General features: G+C 60.1%; 2 protein-coding genes across 19 annotated transcripts; both read right to left on the bottom strand.

Moving 5' to 3' along the window:
• Positions 1 to 67: 67 nt before the first annotated feature.
• CAMTA2 (calmodulin binding transcription activator 2) lies at positions 68 to 14618 on the bottom strand. 13 transcript variants are annotated; one of them, XM_038536527.1, is made up of 23 exons: positions 14510 to 14618; positions 13138 to 13232; positions 12832 to 12935; positions 11626 to 11693; positions 11409 to 11544; positions 10781 to 10867; positions 10418 to 10571; positions 9989 to 10123; positions 8618 to 9561; positions 7897 to 8023; positions 6592 to 6726; positions 5001 to 5116; positions 4318 to 4502; positions 4008 to 4086; positions 3700 to 3922; positions 3302 to 3606; positions 2160 to 2356; positions 1731 to 1914; positions 1503 to 1574; positions 1368 to 1388; positions 1031 to 1200; positions 804 to 881; positions 68 to 671 (listed from the first exon to the last, which is right to left on the bottom strand). In XM_038536527.1, the coding sequence occupies exons 2-23, from the start codon at positions 13166 to 13168 to the stop codon at positions 608 to 610; spliced, it is 3615 nt and encodes a 1204-aa protein (XP_038392455.1). In that variant the 5' UTR covers positions 13169 to 13232; positions 14510 to 14618; the 3' UTR covers positions 68 to 607. The 13 variants fall into 13 exon arrangements, with proteins under 13 accessions (XP_038392455.1, XP_038392456.1, XP_038392448.1 ...); XM_038536528.1 differs by having other exon boundaries at positions 10781 to 10852; XM_038536520.1 differs by lacking the exon at positions 14510 to 14618 and adding an exon at positions 13924 to 14080.
• A 283-nt stretch (positions 14619 to 14901) lies between these two features.
• INCA1 (inhibitor of CDK, cyclin A1 interacting protein 1) lies at positions 14902 to 21577 on the bottom strand. 6 transcript variants are annotated; one of them, XM_038536514.1, is made up of 7 exons: positions 21456 to 21577; positions 20346 to 20433; positions 16561 to 16674; positions 16310 to 16349; positions 15859 to 16052; positions 15308 to 15482; positions 14902 to 15139 (listed from the first exon to the last, which is right to left on the bottom strand). In XM_038536514.1, the coding sequence occupies exons 2-7, from the start codon at positions 20426 to 20428 to the stop codon at positions 14993 to 14995; spliced, it is 753 nt and encodes a 250-aa protein (XP_038392442.1). In that variant the 5' UTR covers positions 20429 to 20433; positions 21456 to 21577; the 3' UTR covers positions 14902 to 14992. The 6 variants fall into 6 exon arrangements, with proteins under 6 accessions (XP_038392442.1, XP_038392444.1, XP_038392445.1 ...); XM_038536516.1 differs by having other exon boundaries at positions 15308 to 15473; XM_038536517.1 differs by having other exon boundaries at positions 15859 to 16031.
• Between the last annotated feature and the right edge of the window lie 228 nt (positions 21578 to 21805).

The following is a 21805-nucleotide window of genomic DNA, read 5'->3' as shown; positions in this document are numbered from 1 at the left end:
CCACCTCACCCCACCCAGCACCCCGCCCCGGCGCCCCGCCCCGCGCAGACAGAGGCCGGAGGCTGGCTGGTGCAGCGATGTTTAATGGCAACTCGTAGAAACCAAGCCCATGCACAAGTAGAAAGTGCTCGTGGAGCCGGCCGGGGGCCCCCGCCGCGCCGTGGCCCTCCCCGCGGCGCCGTAAATAGATTCTTCACTATAATCTGTATGTTACAGTATGTACAGGCCCCCCCATCGCGGGGACCACCCCGCCCACGCCGCACCCCCTCCCCGGCCCGGGGCCGCCCGCGGGCGTCGGGGAGGCGGGCCGCGGGGGTGGGGGGACACACGCCAACATGCGGAGTCGGGTGGGGGCCGAGGCGGATACATTCAGAGACGCGTCCAACAAATAAATAAGGCAAGTCAGGAGGGGGCTGAGGCGGGCGCAGGCACGGCTCCGCAGGTCACGGCTGAAGATGCAAGGAGGAGGGCGGGTCTGGGGGGGCCGAAGAGCGGGGGCGTGGGGGGGGAACAGCTGCCGACAGGGTCTCCCCTCCCCCGGAGAGCCCTCTCCCGGTTAAGACTGCCAGAAGCGGCCCCCAGGGCGGTGAGGAAGGTGGGGCGTAGGTCAGGTGGCCAGGCCGGGCTGCGGGAGCCCTTCCAGCTCCTGGTTCTGCTTCAGTTCCCTCATCCTGTGGAGAGACCGGGAGGGAGTCAGTGCCCTGCCCATGTGCCGCGGAGTGTGTGTGGGGGGGGGCGCAGGTGCCCGCAGTGGGGGAGGGTGTGGGGGGGCGGGGCGGGGACCCAGCCGGAGAAGGGAGTACCTGTGTCGGCAGCGCCGCAGGAAGCGCATGATCTTCCGGGCTGCCTGGTCCTGCTTCTTGGTGAGAAAGGAGCCTCTGCTGGAAGAAGAAAAGATGAGAGGCCCTGGCACAGCAACCCCTGCCCTCAGCCCCTGGGGCCCTGCAGGGACAGGCTGGGGCAGGAGCTGGGCTGGGGCTGGTCTCTGCGGACAGGGGGGCACGGGCACGGAGGACTGCAGGCCGCCTACTTGCTGCGGGCCTGCAGGGTGCCCGCTGGTCGGCGGCGATAGGAGCGGTAGTGCTGCTGGATGAGCACCGCCGCGCGGCGGCTCTGCTGGAACCGCTTCTGCTCGTAGTAGCTCCGGAACTTGCTCTGGATCAGGATGGCCGCCTGGGTCATCTTCTTGTAGAGTGCAAACTGGAGACAGGGGGAGGGACAGGGGCTGAAGTGGAGGAACAGAGACCCGGAACCCTGCAGGTCACCCCTGAGTCAGCTGGTGCCAGTCTGTAATCCACATGCTCTTGGCTCATGGAAAGGCTGAATCCTCACAGACAACCTTGCACCCAGACCTCATGCCCTAATACCTTCAGTGCAATCCAGGTCAGCTTGTGGAGAGAGAAGGGGAGTTAGGGCGTCAGCAGCATTCTGGATGCTGGGCACAGTGGATGTGAGTGTGTGCACACACTGGTGGGTGTGCCTCCCAGGGAGAAAGTGCTCACCTGCTTGTACTTCCGGTAGCAGCGCTGGATCACAGCGGCTGCCACCTCCTGCTGTTCCTTCAGCCTCCGGCCCTGAGGCAAGAGAAGGAAGTCAACACCCAGAGGCCCACACCACTGGGACACTGCCAACCTCCACCATCTGACCTGTCCCTCGGTTTGCCAGGAGCCCACCATCTCCCCTGGCCTGAGCTGCTGTGATTCATGCTCTGGGCCCCCCAGCCATCGAACCTTGTACTTTCGGAAGGCTGTCTGGATGACTCGAGCTGCCTCGTACAGTTCCCGCTGCTCATGATCCGATAGCGTCAGCAGGGCAAAGTCACTCTCCATCTTGCCGCTGGCAGAGGCGGACAGAAACTCTGCCCAGGAGGGTGCTGGAGGGACAGACAGGCGCCCACGCTCCAAGGGTAGTTCGCTGTAGGGGACAGGGAGGAGAGGTCACAGGGCATCTGAAGTCCCCCTCTTTCACCTGGGGACCTCTGTGAAGGCAGACCTCCAGCAACGGAGTGTGATGAGGGACTTCAGGGGTCCCCAGCCAATTCCAGTCCTTTCCTCAAAGGCCCCAGGGCCTGAGCCGCAGTGGAGTTTGGCTGTAGGAAAGGCCTCTTCTCGATCCCATCTTGCTTTGATAGGTCTGATGCTTCGTCCTGAGCTGCTCACCTGGGAGGGGCTGAGCTGGGGAAATGGTCCACATTCTCCAGGTAGCTGGCCAGCCAGGACATGGTCTCGCTGAGCCCCAGGGCCCCTGTCCGCTCCCTCATTGGTGCTCCAGCATCAGGCAGCCCCACAAAGTCCTCTCGTTTAATCCGCTCTGGTGTGGCTTCGATGATCTGCCTGGCGAGTGAGATCATGTCCACCTGGGTGAAGGAGAAGCTGGGTGAGCCCTGAGCTGGTGTCCCTGCCAGAGCTGTAGCCAGAGTCCCCCTCCTGTCCCATCACTCCCCTCACCACCAGACGATGAGGCCTCAGGGATGGCTGTCCCTGTCCTCGGCCACCGTCTCAGAGTCTCGCACTTATAGCCCCTGGGCTCCTACTTGGACGTACAGCTCTCTGTGTTGAGAGGTGGAAAGCAGAACAGGACAGACCTGCTCCAAGTGGGCATGGAGGAACTGAGCACTTGCCCTCCTAGGCTAACTGCCCGCTGCCCCCCTGGGGCCTGCCCCATGCCAGCCGCCAGCACGTTCTCCCCATGGGCTCAGCCGTGCTCACAGCCCTGGCCCCTCGAGCTCCTCAGGAACCAGTCTGTCACCTGCTGCTTACACAGCACCCCTAGCCGGCCACGTGCAGCACCCTGTTCTCCAAGCTGTACATAAACTACCCAGTCACCCTGGGGCGCCTCTCTAAGGCATGCTCACCCCAGGTTTTAGCAGGGCAGCGTGCTGCTACCCTCAAAGACTGCCTCCCGGCCTGAGTCTTTGCTATTGCCCCGTGCATGCTTCCGCCCTGCCCTCCTCACTGCCAGCCTCTCTGCAATTTGCTCCACCTGCTTCCCTGCATCACGCTGGCTCCCCAAGAGCTCTGTGTCTGCAGGGATCCATGGTAACCCCTAGACCCAGCTCTGCCTGAGGCTGTGCCCCAGAATGCTTAACCTTGGATGCCTCCTGATTTTGGAGTCACAAGCTCTGACAGGAGGTAAGCAAAAGGTTACTTTGCCTGTCCCCAGAGGAGGGTAAATGGTCCCTTCTTCGCAAAGCGAAGCCAGAGCCTGGTTCTGGTTTTGTGGGATGATAGGTGTCTCTGCCCACCCGCACCCCCACTCTGGCCCTCAGCTCCATGCACAAGAGCAGTGTAGGGTGCCCTACCGGGATCACATCCACAGCCGGGGGGCTGTCTGCTTCCTCTGAGGCAGCCCCACCCTCTGGGGCTGGGGGGAAAGGAGGCCGTGAGGGTACCGGCTCTTGGGGGTTGGTGGCTTCACAGTCCATGAGAAATAGGGGGCCCTCAGGGGCACCGGAGGAGAGCTGGCCTGGCATGGTCTCTTCCATAGCCATCTCGGAGGCCAGCACAGGGGCGGGGGGAGGACTGCCATCTGGGGCGCTGGAGTAGGCTGACGTGACGGAGAAAGTACCATCCGACAGCTCCGAGGGTGAGGAGACGCTGCTCAGTCCTGCGAGGGGGGTGGGTGAGGGTAGCGGAGCTCTGGCCACCCCTCCTCTCCCCACCACAGCCTCCCCTTGCAAAGATGGGGGACAGCCCTCACCTGTGTCTGGGCTGGAGGAGGGTGGTGACAGGGCAAGTGGAAGCTCGGCTGCAGCCTCCTGTCTCTGCAGTTCCTCGAGGCAGCGGGCCAGGCGCACGTGACCCCGGGACTGCGCCACCGACAGGGGCAGCCGGCCCAGAGAGTCAGGAATGCTCAGCGCCTGTCTGTTCCAGCGGAAGAGGAGCACAGCGGCCTCCAGGTGCCCCAGGGCACAAGCCCACATCTGAGACAGTGGGGAGGGGGGAGGTGAGGCCTGGGGCCCCACCATGCACTGTCCGCTTCTTCCCTGCACTGTACCACACACTCACCAGTGGGGTGCAAGAGAAGTGGTCCACGTTGAGCGGGTCAGCCTCTTGCTCTAAGTCCAAGCTCACTGTCCCCATGCTCCTGGAGGGTTTGGGATGGGGACATCAGAGCCCAGTCAGGGTAAAAACAGGCCAAGCGGGAGCCTCAGAAATAAAGGGACTGGGGAGCAAGCCATCTGGAAGCACTAGGGTCAGGAGATCAGTGTCACAAGTCCTCTCCCAACCCTTCCTCCCACAGTGACCAGGGCTGCAGGTCCTCTTCTTCCTCCTCATCCTCTGGCACTTCTGCCCCCCTCCCCGCTGACCCGCTCACCGCCACTGGCTCAGGGTGTCGATGAGGCGGGCGTAGCCCTGGGCAGCGGCCAGGTGCAGAAGGCTCATGCCCCGGAAAGGGCTTCCATGCGCCAGACGTTCAGGACCCCTCCAGGTCGAGCGTGGGATCATGTTTTCCACCAAGACCACCACTCGGGCCTCAAACCCCGGCCCCTGGCCTTCATCCTGGGGAACAGACACTCTTACACAGGGACCTGAGCATCTGGGCCCTGGCTTGGGACAGCCCTGACCACCCCAGGCTCCCAACACCCAGACCTGGTTTGGGCTCCTGGGTGTCCCCTGCTCACATGGCTCACTTCCTCTAGCTGCCCAGGCAGCCAGGTCTCACCCAGTCTTTCCCATCAGTGCCATGTCCACAGGTGGCTTCTCCCTCCCTGAGCCCAGAGTCCTGTCCCTGTCCACTGCCTCAGAGACTCGTGCCCACAAGTACCGGGCCCCTGCTCTCCTGATCCCCACCCCCACTTGCCTTCACCCCCACCCCTTTCAAATCAGAAATACTCTGAAGCCTGTCATGCCAAGAAGGTGCCCAGAATAACTGCTCCTGCCTTGGGGTGGAGTGGGAGCGGGGGACGCCAGGGAGGAGGAGGCTGGGAATAGGAGGAACAGGACAGTCACACAGCAGAGCCTGCTTCTCCGGGGAGACCCTCCTCTTGGTGGAGGTACCTGAATTGGAGGTGCATTGGGACTGCGGCAGGGAGCCTGCCCGGCTGCTGCCATGTCGGCCATGCGCTTCTCCATCTGCTCCAGCCGCTCCAGGATGGACATCCGGAACTGGTTGTCTAAGGGGGAAGAGGTACAGGAGGCTGAGTGGCGGGTGGGGTCTGGGAGACTCCCGGGCACCACAGCTGGACCTGTCCCACCATCTAGGAGGTGACGATACAACAGAGTTACATTCTCCTCTCTTCCCCCAAACAGTCCCTTTATCACCACCCTGAATACAGCCTGCCCAGGACACAGTCCTTAAACTAGGTCTTTAACACTCCCCAGCCACCTGGGACCAGCATCTAGAACCAAAACCACATCCTTCAAGACCTGGATGTGGTAGGAATTCCAGCCTGTGGCCCCAAGCTGCCCCAGATCCTGCGTATGCCCCGAGCCTTCTAGGTGAACCCTTCGCCAGCTCCTGGCCCAGATGCTACCTCCTACCTCTGTCCCCCATGCGGGGCTGTGGGACTCTGGCGCTCCTCTCTGTTACCACTGCCCCAGGAGCTAAGGAGCTGGGATCTAGAAAGCCCAACCCCTCCACCCCCCCACCCCCCGCAGCTGTCCCCAGGGAGGATGGCTGGGCTGGCAGGTGACAAAGATGGACAGCCATGTGCATTCCTCCTCTTCCCCCACCCCTGGCACAGGAATGCTCACACGTGCGCATGCATGCATGCACACACACACACTCACACACATGTACATGCACACGTACACCCCAAGCCATAACCATCCCCTCCTGAGATCCCACGAGGACAAGGAGGGGAGGCAGGAGAGGATCAGAGCCGTGGGAGAACAGGCAGAGAAACAGGGTGGAGGCTGTGCATGTCCTGCCTGAGACACCAGGATGGAAGGTGCTGAAGGCCTAGGGCAATGGTGGGGAGGACAGTGCTCGGGGAGCAGAAAGAGCAGGAAAGATGCACAAGGTGAAGGAGTGGGCAGAGGGACAGAAGATGGTGGAAGAGGGGAGAGTGACCCAGGCGGGACAGTCCCAGGGCAAAATCCGTGGGGCAGGCTGACAGGGAGCCAGACAGGCTGTGGGAGGGCCCCTGAGGGTGAGGCGGAAGGCAGCCCCTGAGAGGAGACAGTCCCCATGGAGGGAGGGAGGAGGAGAGCTGCTGCAGGGAGAACCCATAGAGGAACACACATGTGTGCCTGCGTCTCTGTTGTACAGGTGTATTAAAGGTGAATGTCACCAACAAGTGATCCAAGTACTTTTCTACTTTCTGCTTCTTTGTTGTTGACAAATTTCTGACCGCAAGCACCCATCATCGAAAGTAGAGAAGATGCATCATACTTGCATCAGTACACACGTGCGCCAGACCCTCCCTTGCTCCCACCCGCTGGCCTCGTCTCCTAGATCCCTCCCTTCCCCAGAGAGGACGGGCCAAAAGCTGGGATGCCCCACTTCAAGCCTTCCAGGGAAGACAATGTGATGGACACTCGCTGCCCCCTCTACAGATGACCTGTGGAGGAGGAGCTGGGTGGTGGGCGCCTGAGTCCTGAGGGGCCTAGAGGCATATCCCTGCTGGGCGCCACGCAGGGTACTCACCGTCCAGTGACAACCAGTCAAGCTGAGTACTAGGCAATGACAGGAACCGGCGGGCTCGATACTCAAAGAGCACAGAGGCAGAAAGGGGGCCCTCCCGCCCCGCCACCTGCAAAGATACCAGCCCAACCTCATGGGCTGGGGAGGGCAGGGTCAGCGACATGGGCTCTGTCCACGTGAGAACCACACACAACCACTCCGCAGCTGGCTGCCTGATGCCCTTCCTGGAGCCTGGGGGCCCCCAATTCCATTCAGTCAACTGCCTAATACCCACAATGGACTGGGCCTGAGACACCTGGGATTGCAGACCCCATGGTTAAATCAGCTCCAGAGCTTGGACGCTCCCAGTCCACAGATACCCGTGCTTATGAAGAAGCCCAACTCCCAAGGTCAGGGTGCAGAGGTCATGAGCCTCGTACTAAGGTCGAGGAAGGAGAAATCACCACTCACTACAGTGAAACCTGTGTCCCACCCGGGCTCTGTGTCTATGGCCTTGAGAAGGAGACCACTGGGCCCTGATCCCAAGACTACGAGCTGAACTAATCCCAAAACCCAGCCTCCTGGGTGTCCCTGTGCCCCCCCGCCCCCACACCACCGGGCCAGCTGCTGAGCTGGGGAAGAGCACCTTCACAGACAAGTCTGTCAGCCTGTCATTCTGGTGGTCCCAGAGGTCCCAGGGCCACACTGTGGGGTGCAGCATGAGGAGCACAGCCAGTGGCAGAAGAGCAGAGGCGAGCCTTGGCAATGACCTCTAAGCCAGGGACGGGAATGTTCTGGATCTGCACCACCCAGCAGGGTAGCACAAAGCCACACGTGCCTACTCAACACTTGACGTGTGGTTACTGTGACGGAGGAGCCAACTTTCCCATCTTAATTCTAGTTAATTTAAGGAGGCCCATGAGGCTACTGTACTGGACAGCACCGGTTTAGAAAGCAATGTCCTTTAGGTCCAAAGCTGGTTGAGGGAGACCCACGCCTCCTTCTTATGCACCTAAGAGCTCCCTGAATTGGATCCGGAGACTGACCCCAACCAAGCCAGAGGCCCTGGAGGTACATTGGGGACCTACTGGGTCAAGGCCTGACCTTAAGGTGTGGGGGGGCAGTGGAGGGGAAGCCATGGACCTGAGAAAGAAGCAGACTCATCTAACGTGACCAGTCAGCTAAGGACTAGATTTCTGACCCCAGAGCCCAGACTCATCTGCCCGTTGGGGGAACACCAGGTTCAGCCTCAGGACCTAACACACTGGTTCCCAGGTACGTCCTGAAGCCACCTGCCCACATGCAGGCCTCTCCCCCACTGCCCCATACCAGGACAGTAGCAGCGTAGGACACCAGGCTGGACAAGAGAGGCTGGCACAGCGATGTGATCAAAAACACAGGAGTAATGCTCCGCAGCCTCTGTCCAGGGACCTGTGATGAGCACCTTGACCCCACCCTGCAGAGACAAAGCCCAGAATCACGTGACTAGAACTCTGTTGGCTGTTCATTCACTCACTCATTCATCATTAATTCACATTCACTCACTCATTCATCATTAATTCAGACCCTGAGGGAGCATCTGCAGTCCAGCAGGCCCTGTGCTAGATCCTGGGGTACAAGGGTTGGGCAGGACCAGTGAGGTAAGGTCAGCTAGCCTGTCCCTTCTCCCAACACTCCTGCCAGGAATGGGGAACTCGCTGTTCCCCCAAGGCTACCCACTCACTTGCAGACAGCTGTCATGGGGGCGGAAGCCCTTGCCTTGGGCTCCCACGGTCCTCCCAGGGAAGTTTCTCCTTTCCCCCTCTGGGGCACTAGAGAGCAGAACTTCACCGTGGAGGACAGACCCTCAGCTTCCCAAAGTCTGCAATCACACCCTGAGAGTCCTTGAGGGCACCTGGGGGTGCACCCAGGGGAAGGGAGGGAGTGAAGCAGGGATGCACCTACTCTGATGCTCTGTGTACAGAGAAGGGTGGGAAGCCATGCAGACGGAGATCAAGTGGGTGGCAGCGCTGGGTGAGTGGGATGGAGGAGGGACAGGCCTGAGACTCACCTCTGGGTAGGACCACTCCGGGGAGAAGTCTGTGATGGTGCTAAGAGCCGGAGAGAGCTGGGCAGTTGGGACAGGGGCTCCTGGAGCCTCGTCGCTGATGAGCTCTCCCATGAGGTCAGGGAATGATGCAAGACCGAAGGGCTCCAGTTCACTGGCCCCTGCAGCTCCTCCAAACAAGGTCTCCCCTCTTCCTCCCCGGCCTGGTGGCTCCAAGGGGGCAGGTGAAGGTGGGGGCGAGGGATGAGGTGAAGGTGCAGGTGGGGCAGCCCCCTGGGCCTTGAGCTCCTCCCCACTGCCATCATCTTGAATGAAGAAGCGATTTCCTCTTCTCCCACTTGCTCCTGGCAGAGGAGGAGGCCCCCGAGCAGCCGCCTGGGGCTCCAGGGCAGCAGCGGGCTCCAGGGCAGGGCAGGGGGTGTGGGTGGCCTCTGCCTCGGGGAAGTCTGGGCTTACCCCCTGGCCCCCTCCATAGGTCTGACCCCTCTGAGGGCTGTTGAGAAAACGATCTGGGTCAAAGGCAGGGCTGGGAGGAGCAGGTGGGGAAGAGGTCTCAGAGCCCACAACCACAGCCAAGCTCATGGAAGGCCTAGGGTCAGTCTGGGGAGCCAAGTGCCTGGTGGGCGTCAAGCCCCCCGCACGCTGCTCCAGTCCCGTCAGGAGGAGGATTGCGGTGCCTCCTCTGGATGAACCCCCTCGAGAGGTGGGGGGGCTAGGTCTAATCTCTAGGGGTTCTGCAAAGCCAGAGGAAGAAGAGGACGAGGACGAGGAAGAGGAAGGGGAAGCATGTGCCTTTGGGAGCTCTGGGGGAAGAGGGGCTATCAGTGGAGGGGGCTCAGGGGGGTGTGGGTGGGGCACAGAGGTCAGGGTTAAAGCTCGGGGCTCCACTTTGGGAGAGATGATGCGGTGTTTTGTGCTGCTGCATTTGTGGGTGAGGCTCCCGGAACCTGCCATGGAAAAGGGGAGGGAGATCACAGCGCTGCACTACTGGCTGTGGCCACTGGGAGGCAGGAGTGGTCCCCTTTCCCCCAAAACTAAACAGGCCTGGAGGGGCTCTGGGGGGCACCCTGGAGAGAAGAGGGAAAGGCATATGGAAAGGACATAAGAACACAACCCAGGGGGTATGAACTAGGAGTAAAGCAAAGGCTGGGTGTAAACGGTCATGCTGGACTGGCCCGGGGCTGCTGAGGGCAGCAGACAGATCAAGGGCCTGGGCTGGGTCGGGGAGTCCCCAGACAAGCCCCCAAGCAGGAAGAACTCTGTTCATCTGGCCATCTTTCTGGGATATGCAAAAGATGTGCAAATCAGCACGCAAATCCTAGCAAGACCGAGGTGCCCTGGTCCAAGAGGGCTCCAGGGCCAGGTGGCACTCACCGAGGCCCCCACTGCAGAGGCAGGCATGGGTTCGGGGTGCGGGCTTGGTCGGGTGGGTGTCTAGGATCTGCTGCACCAGCTGCTCCACGGAGAACTCCTCTGTCCCGTTCCCACAGCTCCACTTGATGCCATGAACTGGAAGAGTGGTGATGGTGTGGTGGGGGGTGCTGTGGGACCTCCAGAGGACAGTCCCCAAGGCACCATGATGGCCCCCCAAGCCCCAGGATGCAGCTCACAAATGTCCTTCAGCCCCTTCTCCATTACTCCAAGACCTCAGAACACCCCAGGCATCCTTGCACCCTCTTAGGGAAGTGCCCTCCAGGCCCGGAAGGACCTAGTAACCCCACACTGATGGATGCAGACCCCGGGCCCTCCAGGATGCCCTGTCTCACTCCTCCTGTGGGCGCCATCCTAACCCCGCCGCCTTACACATGGGCCTCAGCTGCCCCAGCAGCTCCTCCCGGGACCACTTCAGCCACTCGCGACGGTCGCTGCTGACAGGACAAAAGATGGGGCTGCAGCCTTTTCCACAGTCCTCCAGGGCAGGGACGTTCAAGTAGTGTACAAGCACGATGTCAGGGTTCTGAGAGTACAAGGGCACACACAGGGCTGTGGGGTCCCCAGGGGCTCGGCCTCCTTGTGCCTTTCTCCCCAGGCAGCACCCCCACCTCTGAACTCCGGCTCCCCCATCCCCCATGCCCCTTGCTCCCACGCAGACCCTAGTGGTCCTTCCAGCCATCGTCCCAGACCCCATGTCCCTCTGAGAGCCAGGGAGCCTCTGGCTGCCCTTACCTGGAGCAGCCAGTAGCAGCGCCGATGGAATGTGGGGACGATGGAAGAGTGAACGTAGCAGCCATAGAGACACTGCCAGGAGACAGGCTGGGGTGGGGGGAGGGCTAGTCTGCTCCCCAACTCTTCCTCTGTTCAGTCCCTTTGCAGGAATCCCAGTCTTTCCACCACGTCCTCTCCAGCCCTTGCCCACCCCCTCCCACCCCACCTTCCCGGTCCTGGTTCCCCGTGGATGAGGGTGGAGAGAAGGGAAGAGTGGGGCTGGGGCCTCAAAGTGTAGGAGGGACTGTCTCGAAATCAGAGACGAGGGCAAGAGCGTGTCTCAGAGGAGGAACAGTGATTCGGGGGAGAAAGACCTCAGAAGTTCAGGATGTGGACCCTTGGTGGAATGTGAGACAAGTGAGGGGAAGGGGCAGTGGGGGTGAGGGATGCCCTCCGGGGGAGCCTATGTCCTGGAGAGCAGGATTACAGAAGGACATGGGAAGTGGAGGGACATGGGAAGTGGTGCATGGGCTAAGGCCCCCACGGGCTGACCCACAGGAGCCAGAAGGCAAGGGTGGGCAGCAGGGTGGGAGCCCCGCAGGAGACAGAGGAGGGTGGGCCAGGGCACACAGCTGGACGCTTGCCTCACCTCCATGCCCTGGACCTTCAGCTTCATATGGTCCTCTCTCGTGGTCTTCCCATCCTTCCGCTTCTTCCACAGGTAACCGTCCTTCCGGTATTTCACCTTCTTGCGGTTGTAGAGGATGATGGAGCCATTCTGAGGCCTGATGGGGGGAGGGCTGGCCCTGAGTTCTGTGGGCAGGATCCAAGAGCCCCGCCATTCCCATCTTCACACACTCGCTCACCTTGTCTTCGGGGCACAGGATAGCCACTCGTCATGCTTCTCAAAGGTGATCAAGTAGGATGCAATCTCCTGTGAAAGAAGGGACACTCAGGTGGGGGTCCCCTCATAGAGTCTGGGCCTAGCCTCCCACATGGGTCCCTCATTCTCCCTCTCTGCTGCGCTCTGGTGGCTAGTGGAGGCTCCCATCAAGGACCACTGCCCTCCTAAGAGTCCCAGGTCCCATCTCAGAGATGAGTCTAATCTCTCCTTCCCTCCCTGTCAGCTTGAGTCTTTATCCTGGGGCCAAATCCAAACTCTTCCTCCTCTGTCCTTCGTGCCACATATGATTTTACTTTCTAAATCCCATCTTGGTGCCAATTCCTGGCTCCAAAATCCTCAATGGCTTGACGCTGCCAGGAATTCCGGATTCCTCAGCCTGACTCCACGGTTCTCCCAGACCAGGGATAAAACTGCCACTCCCATGATTTACCTATATTCCACCTACTGTTCCTGCCAGACCAGGCCACAGATTCTTCTCTGAATGTGCCCTGAGCAGTGAGCTCCTGATTGTTAGTATCCCATGGGCCTGAAATACCACACACACATTTCTCTGTGTGTGGACACCCTAGTCACCCCAGAGACCACATCTGTTCCCAGATCTCCACGAAGCCCCACTCACTGCCCTAGCCTCCCCCCACTGCATTTCTGGCAAGAACACACACAGATAGCCTCATGCTGACCACTCTAGTCTAATGAAATCATGGAGCTGATGATGATAGAGCACCGGGTACACACGAAACATTGTATGTAGGAGGCTTGTAAGGTGGATAACATGAGAATGATGCCTCCAGCAGGAGACAGCATCAGTGGTGGTTAAGGCAGAGGCTCTGGAATTAAATAAACTCCGTAAGATAGACCAGTTTCCTCCTCCACAGTGCAAGGAGAACAAGTGTTTGCTCTACAGGGTCCTTAAAGGACGGAATGAGACAACTCAGGTCAGGTGCTTAGCACAGTGCCCAGTTTGTAAGAAATAGTTTGCTGCCACTTGCTGTTGCTTTTATCCAGGTGGATAAGCCCAGCAGTGAGCTCCCACAGGATGCAGGTCCTTATACCTCCTCTGCAACCCCCAAAGACCTCAGAGCAATATTCTGCACTCAGGAAGACCCCCATTCACAGTCCCCCCAGCCCATCCTGCCTGGCCCCACTCTCCCAGGGCTCCATGGAAGACCTCATTTGTATTCCACCGTAGCCGCTCTGGAGGCAGCAGTGGACAGCGAGGAAGACACTCCAGCAGCTTCTTGGGGAGAAAGATCTTCAGGTGGTGGCTGTTCTCTAGAGGGAATCAGAAGGGAGGGCTTAGCGAGCCGAGCCGCCTTGGACACCTCTGACAGCCTGGGGCAAAGGGAGTGAATCCCAAGCGCTGGGGAGAACTGGAACCATGACCAGGAGGAGAACAGAGGTCACCCTGAATGAGAAGTGGAGGGTCAACACAGCCAGGAGAAAGAAGGGCTGGGAACCTGGGCTGAGAACTCACCAGCAACCTCGGTGGTATCCTTGGTATTCATGGTGAGGGCTCCAGGGGGCAAGGTCACCCCCGGCCTGAGGGGCCGGGGGGAGGGGGAGTCTGTGCTGGGAAGGGAGAGAACAGAGTCATGGCAGAAGCCCCCTCTCCACCCCCCCACCCCCACTCCCGATTGACACAGGATGAGGATGAGCTGGGAGAAGGATACTGGGTGGTGAGATCCAGGAAAGACAGGAGGAGAAGGGGCCACACTGACATGTGAGGGTAGTGCTGGGAAGGCAGGAGAGGGAAAATCCAGACCTGGTGCCAGGAACCCGCTTGGGGGGCGGGAACGGGACACACCGACAGAGTCATCAGAAGACACAAGTGGGGTGGGGGAGGGGGAGGGCCCACGGCAGGGGCTCTCTCATAGACACTGGGACTGCGGTGGGGTCAGGGCCCTGGGGGCTGGGACGCCGGGCACCTGGTCCTAGGAGCTCGGTTGGGCAGATGAGAGCCTGGGTGCTGGGGTGAGGGCAGGAGACCCAAGTCTACTGAAGAGCTAGGCCATACAGGACACACCCTGAGTTCCTTCTCGGTTTGCGATTTGCAAGGGCAGATGTGACGACTGATCCTAACCTCCTCTCTCTCAGCCAGGTTGGGCAGACCCCGTCAGATCGGGCCAGGTACCCAGGCCCCCATTTCCACCCTCAGGACAACCCATCCTCCACTAGGAGGCCGACGGCCCGGCCCTCCCCTCCCCCACCAGCGCTCTCCCCCATCGCCTCTGCTTCCCCTGGACGCCAAGCACCCCCGTACCCCATCCGCCGCTCTGGCTCCGGCCCGAGCCCCCACCCTCCCGAGGAAACAGATGGGAGCTGGAGGATGCTCTCAGCGCGGGCTCCGGGCGACGAGCTCCGCCAGGTGTCCGGGGTGCAGAGGGGAGGAGGCCCGTGCGCGCAAGCGGTGTGCAGGGCAGCCGGGTCGGCGTGAGGACTCCGCCCCAAGGCGCAGGTGCGCAGTCCCGGCCAGGCAGCCTGCCAGGGTGCGGAGCGGCCCGGGGCGGGGGTCCCCGGAGAAGCCCCGACGTGCAAGGGTCGGCCTCCCGCCTGCACGCAGGGCGCCCCGGGGACGCCGCGGGGCAGAGCCCAAGGGCGCGCGGCGGCAAGGCCGGGCGGGGGACCGGGACGCGGGGTCCCCCGTGGGTGCCGGCGCCGCAGGTCGGCCGCGGGGCCCTGCGCGGAGCGGCGCCCCCTGGCGCGGGGGAGGAGGACGGGAGCCGGCGTGGGGGAGAGCCGGGGGGGTGGTGGGGCAGGGGTCCCCGAGCCACGCCCGGCGGCCTGGCCCCGGAGCTGCGCCCCCTGGCCCGTGGGCGGAGAAGCGGGCGAGAGGCCCCGGGTCTTACCTCCCGGGGTCCCGCGGGTGACGGCGGCAGCGGCCATTCTACCCCACACCAATCCCCCCCCCGGCGCCCGCTGACAGCGGCGTCCGACGTCACTGCGCACGGGGCGGGGCCTCCCGTTAGGGGGATGGGGGCGCGGCCGGGCAGCCCCGGGCGGCGGCCGCGGGGCTGGGGGCGCGGGGCGCGGGGTAGGCCGGGGCTGGCTTCTGGGGTCGTGGGGCGGAGGCTCGGCCGCCGCCCAGAGCCCCGGTCCGGAGAGCGGGGCGCGGCGGCCCAAGCGCCGGGGACTCTGGGCTCCGCGGGACCCGGCCCGACTTCACTTCAGGTCCCCGAGGAGGGGACGGCGCCCTCCTTCCCCTCGAGCCTCTCCAACACCCGTAGAAAGACACACTGGGTTCGGCTTGCTTGCTTTTTAATACCGGAACTCAGGGCGGAGCACCGAGCCAGGGAGCGGGCCTGGGGGCCGCGGAGGCATCTGGGGCATCCTCACTCCTCAGACTGCACTGCCGTCCCCCAGGGGTTGCACAGGGGCTGCCTGCTGGCTGTGACAGCGGTGCAGGAGGCCAGAGAGCCCAGCCGCCCCGGGAGGCAAGACCCGCCCTGGCCCCGGGGGCTCCAGGGTGACCAGACCAGCTGTAAGAATGAGAAGAACAGGAGAGGCCGTCGCTCCGGGTTTCCCAGCCCCCCGCCCTGTTTTGTCCCTCACCAGTCCAGCTCCCCAACCTGGCTCCAAGCTTCCCCTGTCTCTCCAGGCAAGTTCAGCGCCCCCACCCCACACCCCACCAGGTCCCTCCGCCAGACCTGGGGCCTGCCAGTGGTGAGAGGGTGGCCCTCTTCCTGTGGATAGGCAGCCCTCTCCTCTTCCAGATCCTGATATTTGGAGGTGCCGGGGACTCTGTTGCTGCCCTCAGCGAGTGCCAGGGGCTCACAGGCAGCCCCAGAACCGCCCCACTGGGCCTTCTTCTCTCTGTGGGGACTTGAGGGTTAAAACCCAGTGCCTGGAGGCCAAGCTTCCCGACTCTCCCCGGGACCCAGGGGTGTTATCACTGGATGTCCAGCCCTCCACGCCCCCCCTTTCTGCTCTCCCCAGACTGAAGGACCCTCCTGTCCGCCGTCCTCCAGTTCCCTGGATAGCTCTCAAGTCTTCCCTGATGCACTTCGGCTCCCTGCAGTTCCTGTGGCTCATCCTCCACCCTTGGTTCCCTCCCAGTCTCTTCAGGGTGGAGGGCCTGCCCTGGTTACTCTGAGTACAGCCTCCAACTCCTTCAAAGCCCTCCACCCCTTCTTCAGTTCAAACCCTCCTGCCCTCAAACCCTGTGTGGCTCCCAGAGTGCAGGTGTCTCTCTCCTTACTCATTGATGAGCCTCTGTCGCCTTCTCAGATCCTCCAGGTGATACGCGACAGCCCTCACCCGGGCTGGGATGCACCCAGGTCCCTGCTGCATTCCTGCCACCTGGGGCCTCCTTCTCTTTCTTCTGCAAAGCACCTCCGGGGGTGGGAGCCCCTCAGGGGGGTTCAGGCCAGGCTGGGAGCAAGCAGGGACTCTCTGTGCCCCAGAATGGGGTGAAAGGGGTCAGAGGGCAGAACGGGGTCTCTCAGGAGGGCTTGGGCTGAAACAGGGACACGGGGATCTTAGGAAGCTCAGATGGTGAAAGCAGGGTGACTGATACAAAGAAAGGAGGCGTGGTGAGTGCACAGGCTGGGGGACACCAGAGGGAGGAGGTAATAAGGTCAGCTAAAGATAGCCTGCCAGTGGGTACCAGTTTACCCAAGACGTGCCCCAGGGCACAAAGTTGGTCATACCAGCAGGGGTGGGGCATACTGTTCCTCTGTCCAGGTGGGGCTGTAAAGCACAATAGGGGAACTTTGTATACAGGACACCCCCATCTGTACTTTGTCTCTGACCGCTTCCCATCCCCCCATCTGTCTGGCAGTAGGAGCTATGGCGTCCATTAGTCAGTGGGCCAGCTGGGCCAGACGAGGGCTTGTTGCTGTAAGGCTCAGTGTAAAACCATCCAGCATTTCTTCCCCCTCCTTTTCTGTGCTCTACCCACCTGGGCCTCTGGCTAAGGTTCTCCCAGAAGATGTCTCTGTAACGCTGGGGCATCAGCCCGAGGTGCTGGGGAGGCAGGCTGGGGGATGTGGATCGGCTGATGACTCTGGAACACCTGAGAGGAGGACACAGTCGGCTTGGAGCTGGCTCATCCCCCACAGTATCTTCTCCCTCCAGGGACAAGCTGGTCCCCTCTGTGTGGGCCCACATGATCTCTCAACCATTTCAGCAAAGGAGGTGGTGAGATCTCTGATCTGGGAGACTGGCAGTCATTTGAGCCTCAAATCTCACCGAATCTCCCACTTCTATGCCCCGCACCCAGAGAACATCACATTCAGTTATTAAAGAGGAAGGCCCCAGCCACTCAGCTGATGTGACGGGCATGGGCACGTTCCGTCCTGTCAGTGCAAGGACCCAGCAAAGCAGGACCTCTGTCGACTCCTACTTTGTCTCCCCTAACTCAGAGAAACTACTGTCCTTTAGGTAACAAGGGATGTGCAGAGCAGTTTGAGAACAGCGCTCAGCACTTCCAAAGGCCCTACCCTGGATGCCACCTGCTCTCCTGCTCCCCAGGGCAGTGTCCTAAGGCTGGACCTGGGCCCTCTCTTCTCATCTCCATTTATCCTTCTGTGATCTCGATCAGGCCCTTGACTTATATACTACCATGTGTTGAGCAACACCCTCAGCTCCTCCCCTGGACTCCAGGGCATGTTCAACTACCCACTCCACATCTCCCTCGCCTTCCCCACCTCAGGGAAGATGCCCCAAATGCCCAGTTGCTAGTCCCCAAAAAATCTGCTATTGCTCAACTTTCTTTCCCTCAACTCCCACATCCAGTCCAGCAGCAACTCATGTCATTGTACATCTAAGATATACCCAGATTTTACTTTAAATAAAAAAACTTAAGAAAGTTTCACCTAGGGGATCCCTGGGTGGCTCAATGGTTTGGCACCTGCCTTCAGCCCAGAGCATGGTCCTGGAGTCCCAGGATAGAGTCCCGCATCGGGCTTCCCACATGGAGCCTGCTTCTCCCTCTGCCTGTGTCTCTGCCTCTCTCTCTCTCTCTCTCTCTCTCTGTGTGTTTCTCATGAATAAATAAATAAAATCTTTAAAAAAAAAGTTTCACTTAAATTTTAGAAAAGGTGTGTGTGGTGCCTATCTGGCTCAATAGATGGAGCATGCGACTCTTGATCTCGGGGTTGTGAGTGCAAGCCCCATACCTGGCATGGAGCCTACATTAAACATTTTTTTTTAATTTAAAAAGAAGTTTCACTTAGGGGCTTCTGTGTGGCTAAGTGGGTTAAGCATCTCCCTTCAGCTCAGGTCATGATCTTGGGGTCCTAGGATGGAGCCTTGGGCTTGGAGTGTTGGGCTCCCTGCTCCATGCTTTTCCCTCTCCCTCTGCCTGCCACTCCCCCTGCTCATGCACTCTCTCTCCCTCTGGCTGCCACTCCCCCTGCTCATGCACTCTCTGTCAAATAAATAAAGTTAAAAAAAAAAAGTTTCACTTAAATTTTTAAAGCTTCAAAAAATATACTTGATTTGACCACTCCTCACCTTTCCACTTCCACTGCCACTATTCCTGCCCAGAGTGTTGCAATAGACCCCTCCTGCTCTCCCTGCTTCCATTCTACCCCTTCCCCCCATCATCTCTTCTGCCCAAAGTAGTGTGACTAACCCTTTAAACAGGGTCATGTGGGATCCCTGGGTGGCGCAGGGGATCCCTGGGTGGCGCAGCGGTTTGGCGCCTGCCTTTGGCCCAGGGCACGATCCTGGAGACCCGGGATCGAATCCCACGTCGGGCTCCCGGTGCATGGAGCCTGCTTCTCCCTCTGCCTGTGTCTCTGCCTGTGTCTCTGCCTCTTTCTCTCTGTGTGATTATCATAAAATAAAAATTAAAAAAAATAAATAAAAAATAAACAGGGTCATGTGGGGGACACCTGAGTGGCTCAGTGGTTGACCATCCATCTGCCTTCAGCTCAGGGCGTGATCCCAGGGTCCTGGGATCGAGTCCCACATCAGGGTCCCCGCAGGGAGCCTGCTTCTCCCTCTGCCTCTGCCTCTCTGTGTGTCTCTCATGAACAAATAAATAAAATCTTTAAAAAAACACAGGGTTGTGTGAAATGAGACACAGTTTGAGATTTACTTCAAAACAATCTTCGTAGGAGGAGGCTGGGTGGTGGTACAGATGAAAGGATCACCTGTAGAATGATCATTTTTGAAGCTGGTTGAAAAGGGTACGCTGGCTGCATGATGATTATTTTCTCCACTTTGGTATTTGTTTGAAATTTTTCACCATAAAGAAATTGGAGAGAGAAAAAAAAAAGTCTGCTCATGTCATTTCCCTGCCTAAAACTTTCCACTGATGTTCTACAGTCCTTAGCATAAAATCCAAATTCTTTTTGTCCCCCCTTTTTTAAAGATTCCACCTATTCATTCATGAGAGACACACAGAGAAAGAGGCACAGACACAGGCAGAGGGAGAAGCAGGCTCCCTGCGGGGAGCCCCATGTGGGACTTGATCCCGGGTCTCCAGAACCACACCCTGGACCAAAGGTGGCTCTAAACCACTGAGCCACTAGGGTTGCCCTAAATCCAAATTCTTATCAATGGTTTATGAGGTCCTATATGAGCTGGCCTCTCCATGACTGACTTGACTCTTTACTTTCCCCTTGATCACTAAGTTTCCGTCACGTGGGCCTGCTTCCTGGTCCTAGAAGATACTAAGCCTCTTTTCTTTTTTCTTTTCTCTTTTCTTTTCTTTTCTTTTCTTTTCTTTTCTTTCCTTCTCTTTCTTTTCCTCTCTTCCTTTCTTTTAAAAGATTTATCTATTTGAGAAAGCAAAGCATGGTGGGGGGGGGGGGAGGACCTGAAGGAGAGGGAGCAGCAGGCTCCCCACTGAGAAGGAAGCCTGATGATGATGATGATGATGATGATGATGATGATGATGATGATGTGGAGCTCAAACCCAGGACCCTGGGATCATGACCTGAGCCAAAGGCAGATATCTAACTGACTGAGGCACCCAGGTGCCCCTATTTCTTTCTTTCTTGGGGTTCTCCCTCCTCCTATTCCTTCTTCTCCCCTCACCCCTCCTACCCCACTATTATCAGACTGGCTGCTTCTCATCTTTCAGATCTCAATTCAAACTCATCTTCCCAGAATAGTCTTCCACAACCACTGTATCTAAACTTGTGTCTCCATACTTTTTAAAGATTTTATTTATTTGATAGAGTGACAGAGAGAGAGAGAGAGAGAGAACATGAGCAGGTGGAGAGGCAGGCAGAAGGAGAGGGAGAAGCAGACTCCCTGTTGAGCAGGGAGCCCCAGGTAGGACTCAATCCCAGGACCCGGAGATCATGACCTGAGCTGAAGACAGCAGCTTCACTGCCGACTGAGCCACTTAGGCATTCCTCCACGACATTCTGTTTCCCATTTTATTACACTCCTTTTTAATTTTTTTTTCATGCTATTTCTTACTCATTGAAATTATATTTACATTTGGACGTTCTGTGTCCACCCTCCCAAACGTAAGTCCTATCTTTCTAATTATTGAATCCCTGGTGCTTACTCTAGCATCTAGAACATTGTAGTTCTAGACAAAAAAAAAAAAAAAAACTATTCGTGGAACAGATTAATGAATCATTGGTCCCCTGTGGACCAGGCATTGTACCTCTTCTTCCTCCATTTGCTACTCCTGTTGGGCAGGGGGCCATGGCAGGGGCGGGGAGAAGCCAGGTAAGCGTCTTCCCTCCATCCCATCCCCACTAGGAGGGGAGGACTCACTTGGCAAAGGGGATGAGTGTGTCTCCATCCTCCTGTACCTGTACAGCTGAGCCCGGCTGGGTGGCTGGACCAAGTCTCCTCATTGGTGCTGGGGGGGGGGGGTGGATAATGGAAGATGAAACATGCACTCATATCACAGCTGTAGATATGCCACCAGCTCAAATCTAGGGATTGGAAAGAGGGTTTGTGGTTCGGGGTAAAGGGAAGTGAGCTCAGCAGATATCTCCAGTGTTGGGCACATCTATGAGCTGGACAGGCACACAGGCTAAAGATGTCCCCCAGCGCGGGGCGGTGGGCATTCAAACGTAAATCAGGACATTAATTTTCTGGAGCCAAAAGTACAGAGTAAGGGAGACCTACAGATGACAGCTCCGAGGACGGGAGGGCAGGAGCGAGGCCTACAGGTGACAGCTCTGAGGACGGCAGGGCAGGACAGGTGGAGACTAGATGGGGCAGAGGTACTGGGGTCGTGGGAACAGGATCGGTGGCTGGGGGCACCCAGACATCCGAAGGGGTTAAGTAAAGCAGGTGTGAGGGTTCCCGGAAGCCGCGTGGGGGCAGAGTGGTCCACTCAGAGGAGGGAGGGCGCGGCCGGGGCGGCGGGCGGACAGGTAAAGGTGAGCAGGCAGGTGGGCTGCAACGAGCCAGACTCGGGGGCGGGGGGTGGCGGGCGGGCCGGGCGGGCAGGGCAGGAGAGGACGCCCCAGGGGCGTCAGGAGAGTCTGCGGGCGGTGAGGAGCTCCAGGGCGCCCTCGCTCTCGGGCGGGCGCGGCTGAGAGGGGCGGCACTCGGCAGCAGGCGGGGGGCAGGCCGAGGCCCCGGGCAGGTGCAGGCCGCGCCGGGGCTCGGAGCCGCAGCGGGACGGCGGCACCGGGCGAGGCGGAGGCGGAGGCGGAGGCGGAGGCGGAGGCGGAGGCGGAGGCGGAGGCGGAGGCGGAGGCGGAGGCCCGGCCTGAGGCGGGGCGGAGAGTGGGGGAGGCGGGCCCGAGGCGGTACCGGCTGAGGCGGCGGCCGGCCTGCGGTGCCTGCGCCACCTGCGGGTCGGGGCCGGGGCCGGGGCCGGGGCCGGGGCCGGGACAGCGCCGCCGCCCGCGCCCGGGCTCTCCGCACCTGAGGCGGCGGCGCGGCGAGTTCTAGAACGCCAGCGGGGCCGGGCGCTGAGGAGAGCGCTGCTGAGGAGACGAGAGCCCAGGGGCAGGGCCGGCGCGCCGCGCGGTTGGGGGCGGGGCCACCTCCTGGGCGGGGCGCGACGTGCGGCTCCGCCCCTGGGCGCGCCTCCTACGACGGCGACGTGCGCGGGTCCGGGGCCTGGGTCCCCTCCAGGGCCCGCCCCCCCGCCCCCTATTCACCCCCCCTTCTGCGGCCGCCCCGGGCCCGCTCCTCGGGCGCCATCACCCTCCTGCTAGCGGGCGTCCCGCGCGCCCCTCTGCGCCGGTCCGCGCCCGGTGGGCCCCCCAGCC

This window comes from Canis lupus, chromosome 5 (assembly GCF_011100685.1).
Source record: "Canis lupus familiaris isolate Mischka breed German Shepherd chromosome 5, alternate assembly UU_Cfam_GSD_1.0, whole genome shotgun sequence".
NCBI classification, from domain to species: domain Eukaryota; kingdom Metazoa; phylum Chordata; class Mammalia; order Carnivora; family Canidae; genus Canis; species Canis lupus.
This window is presented reverse-complemented; position numbering and strand designations above follow the sequence as displayed.

Coding starts and splice junctions, on each gene's coding strand:
- CAMTA2 (XM_038536520.1), bottom strand. Junction 8,024..8,617: donor CGGAGTGGTCCTACCCAGAG/GTGAGTCTCAGG, acceptor TTGTCTCTGCAG/GGTGGGGTCAAGGTGCTCAT. Junction 1,575..1,730: donor CAGCCTTCCGAAAGTACAAG/GTTCGATGGCTG, acceptor CTCTTGCCTCAG/GGCCGGAGGCTGAAGGAACA.
- INCA1 (XM_038536514.1), bottom strand. CDS start 20,428: ATGAGGAGACTTGGTCCAGCCACCCAGCCGGGCTCAGCTGTACAGGTA. Junction 16,053..16,309: donor AGTATGCCCCACCCCTGCTG/GTATGACCAACT, acceptor TCTGGGGCACAG/AGAGTCCCTGCTTGCTCCCA. Junction 15,140..15,307: donor TCACCACTGGCAGGCCCCAG/GTCTGGCGGAGG, acceptor TCATTCTTACAG/CTGGTCTGGTCACCCTGGAG.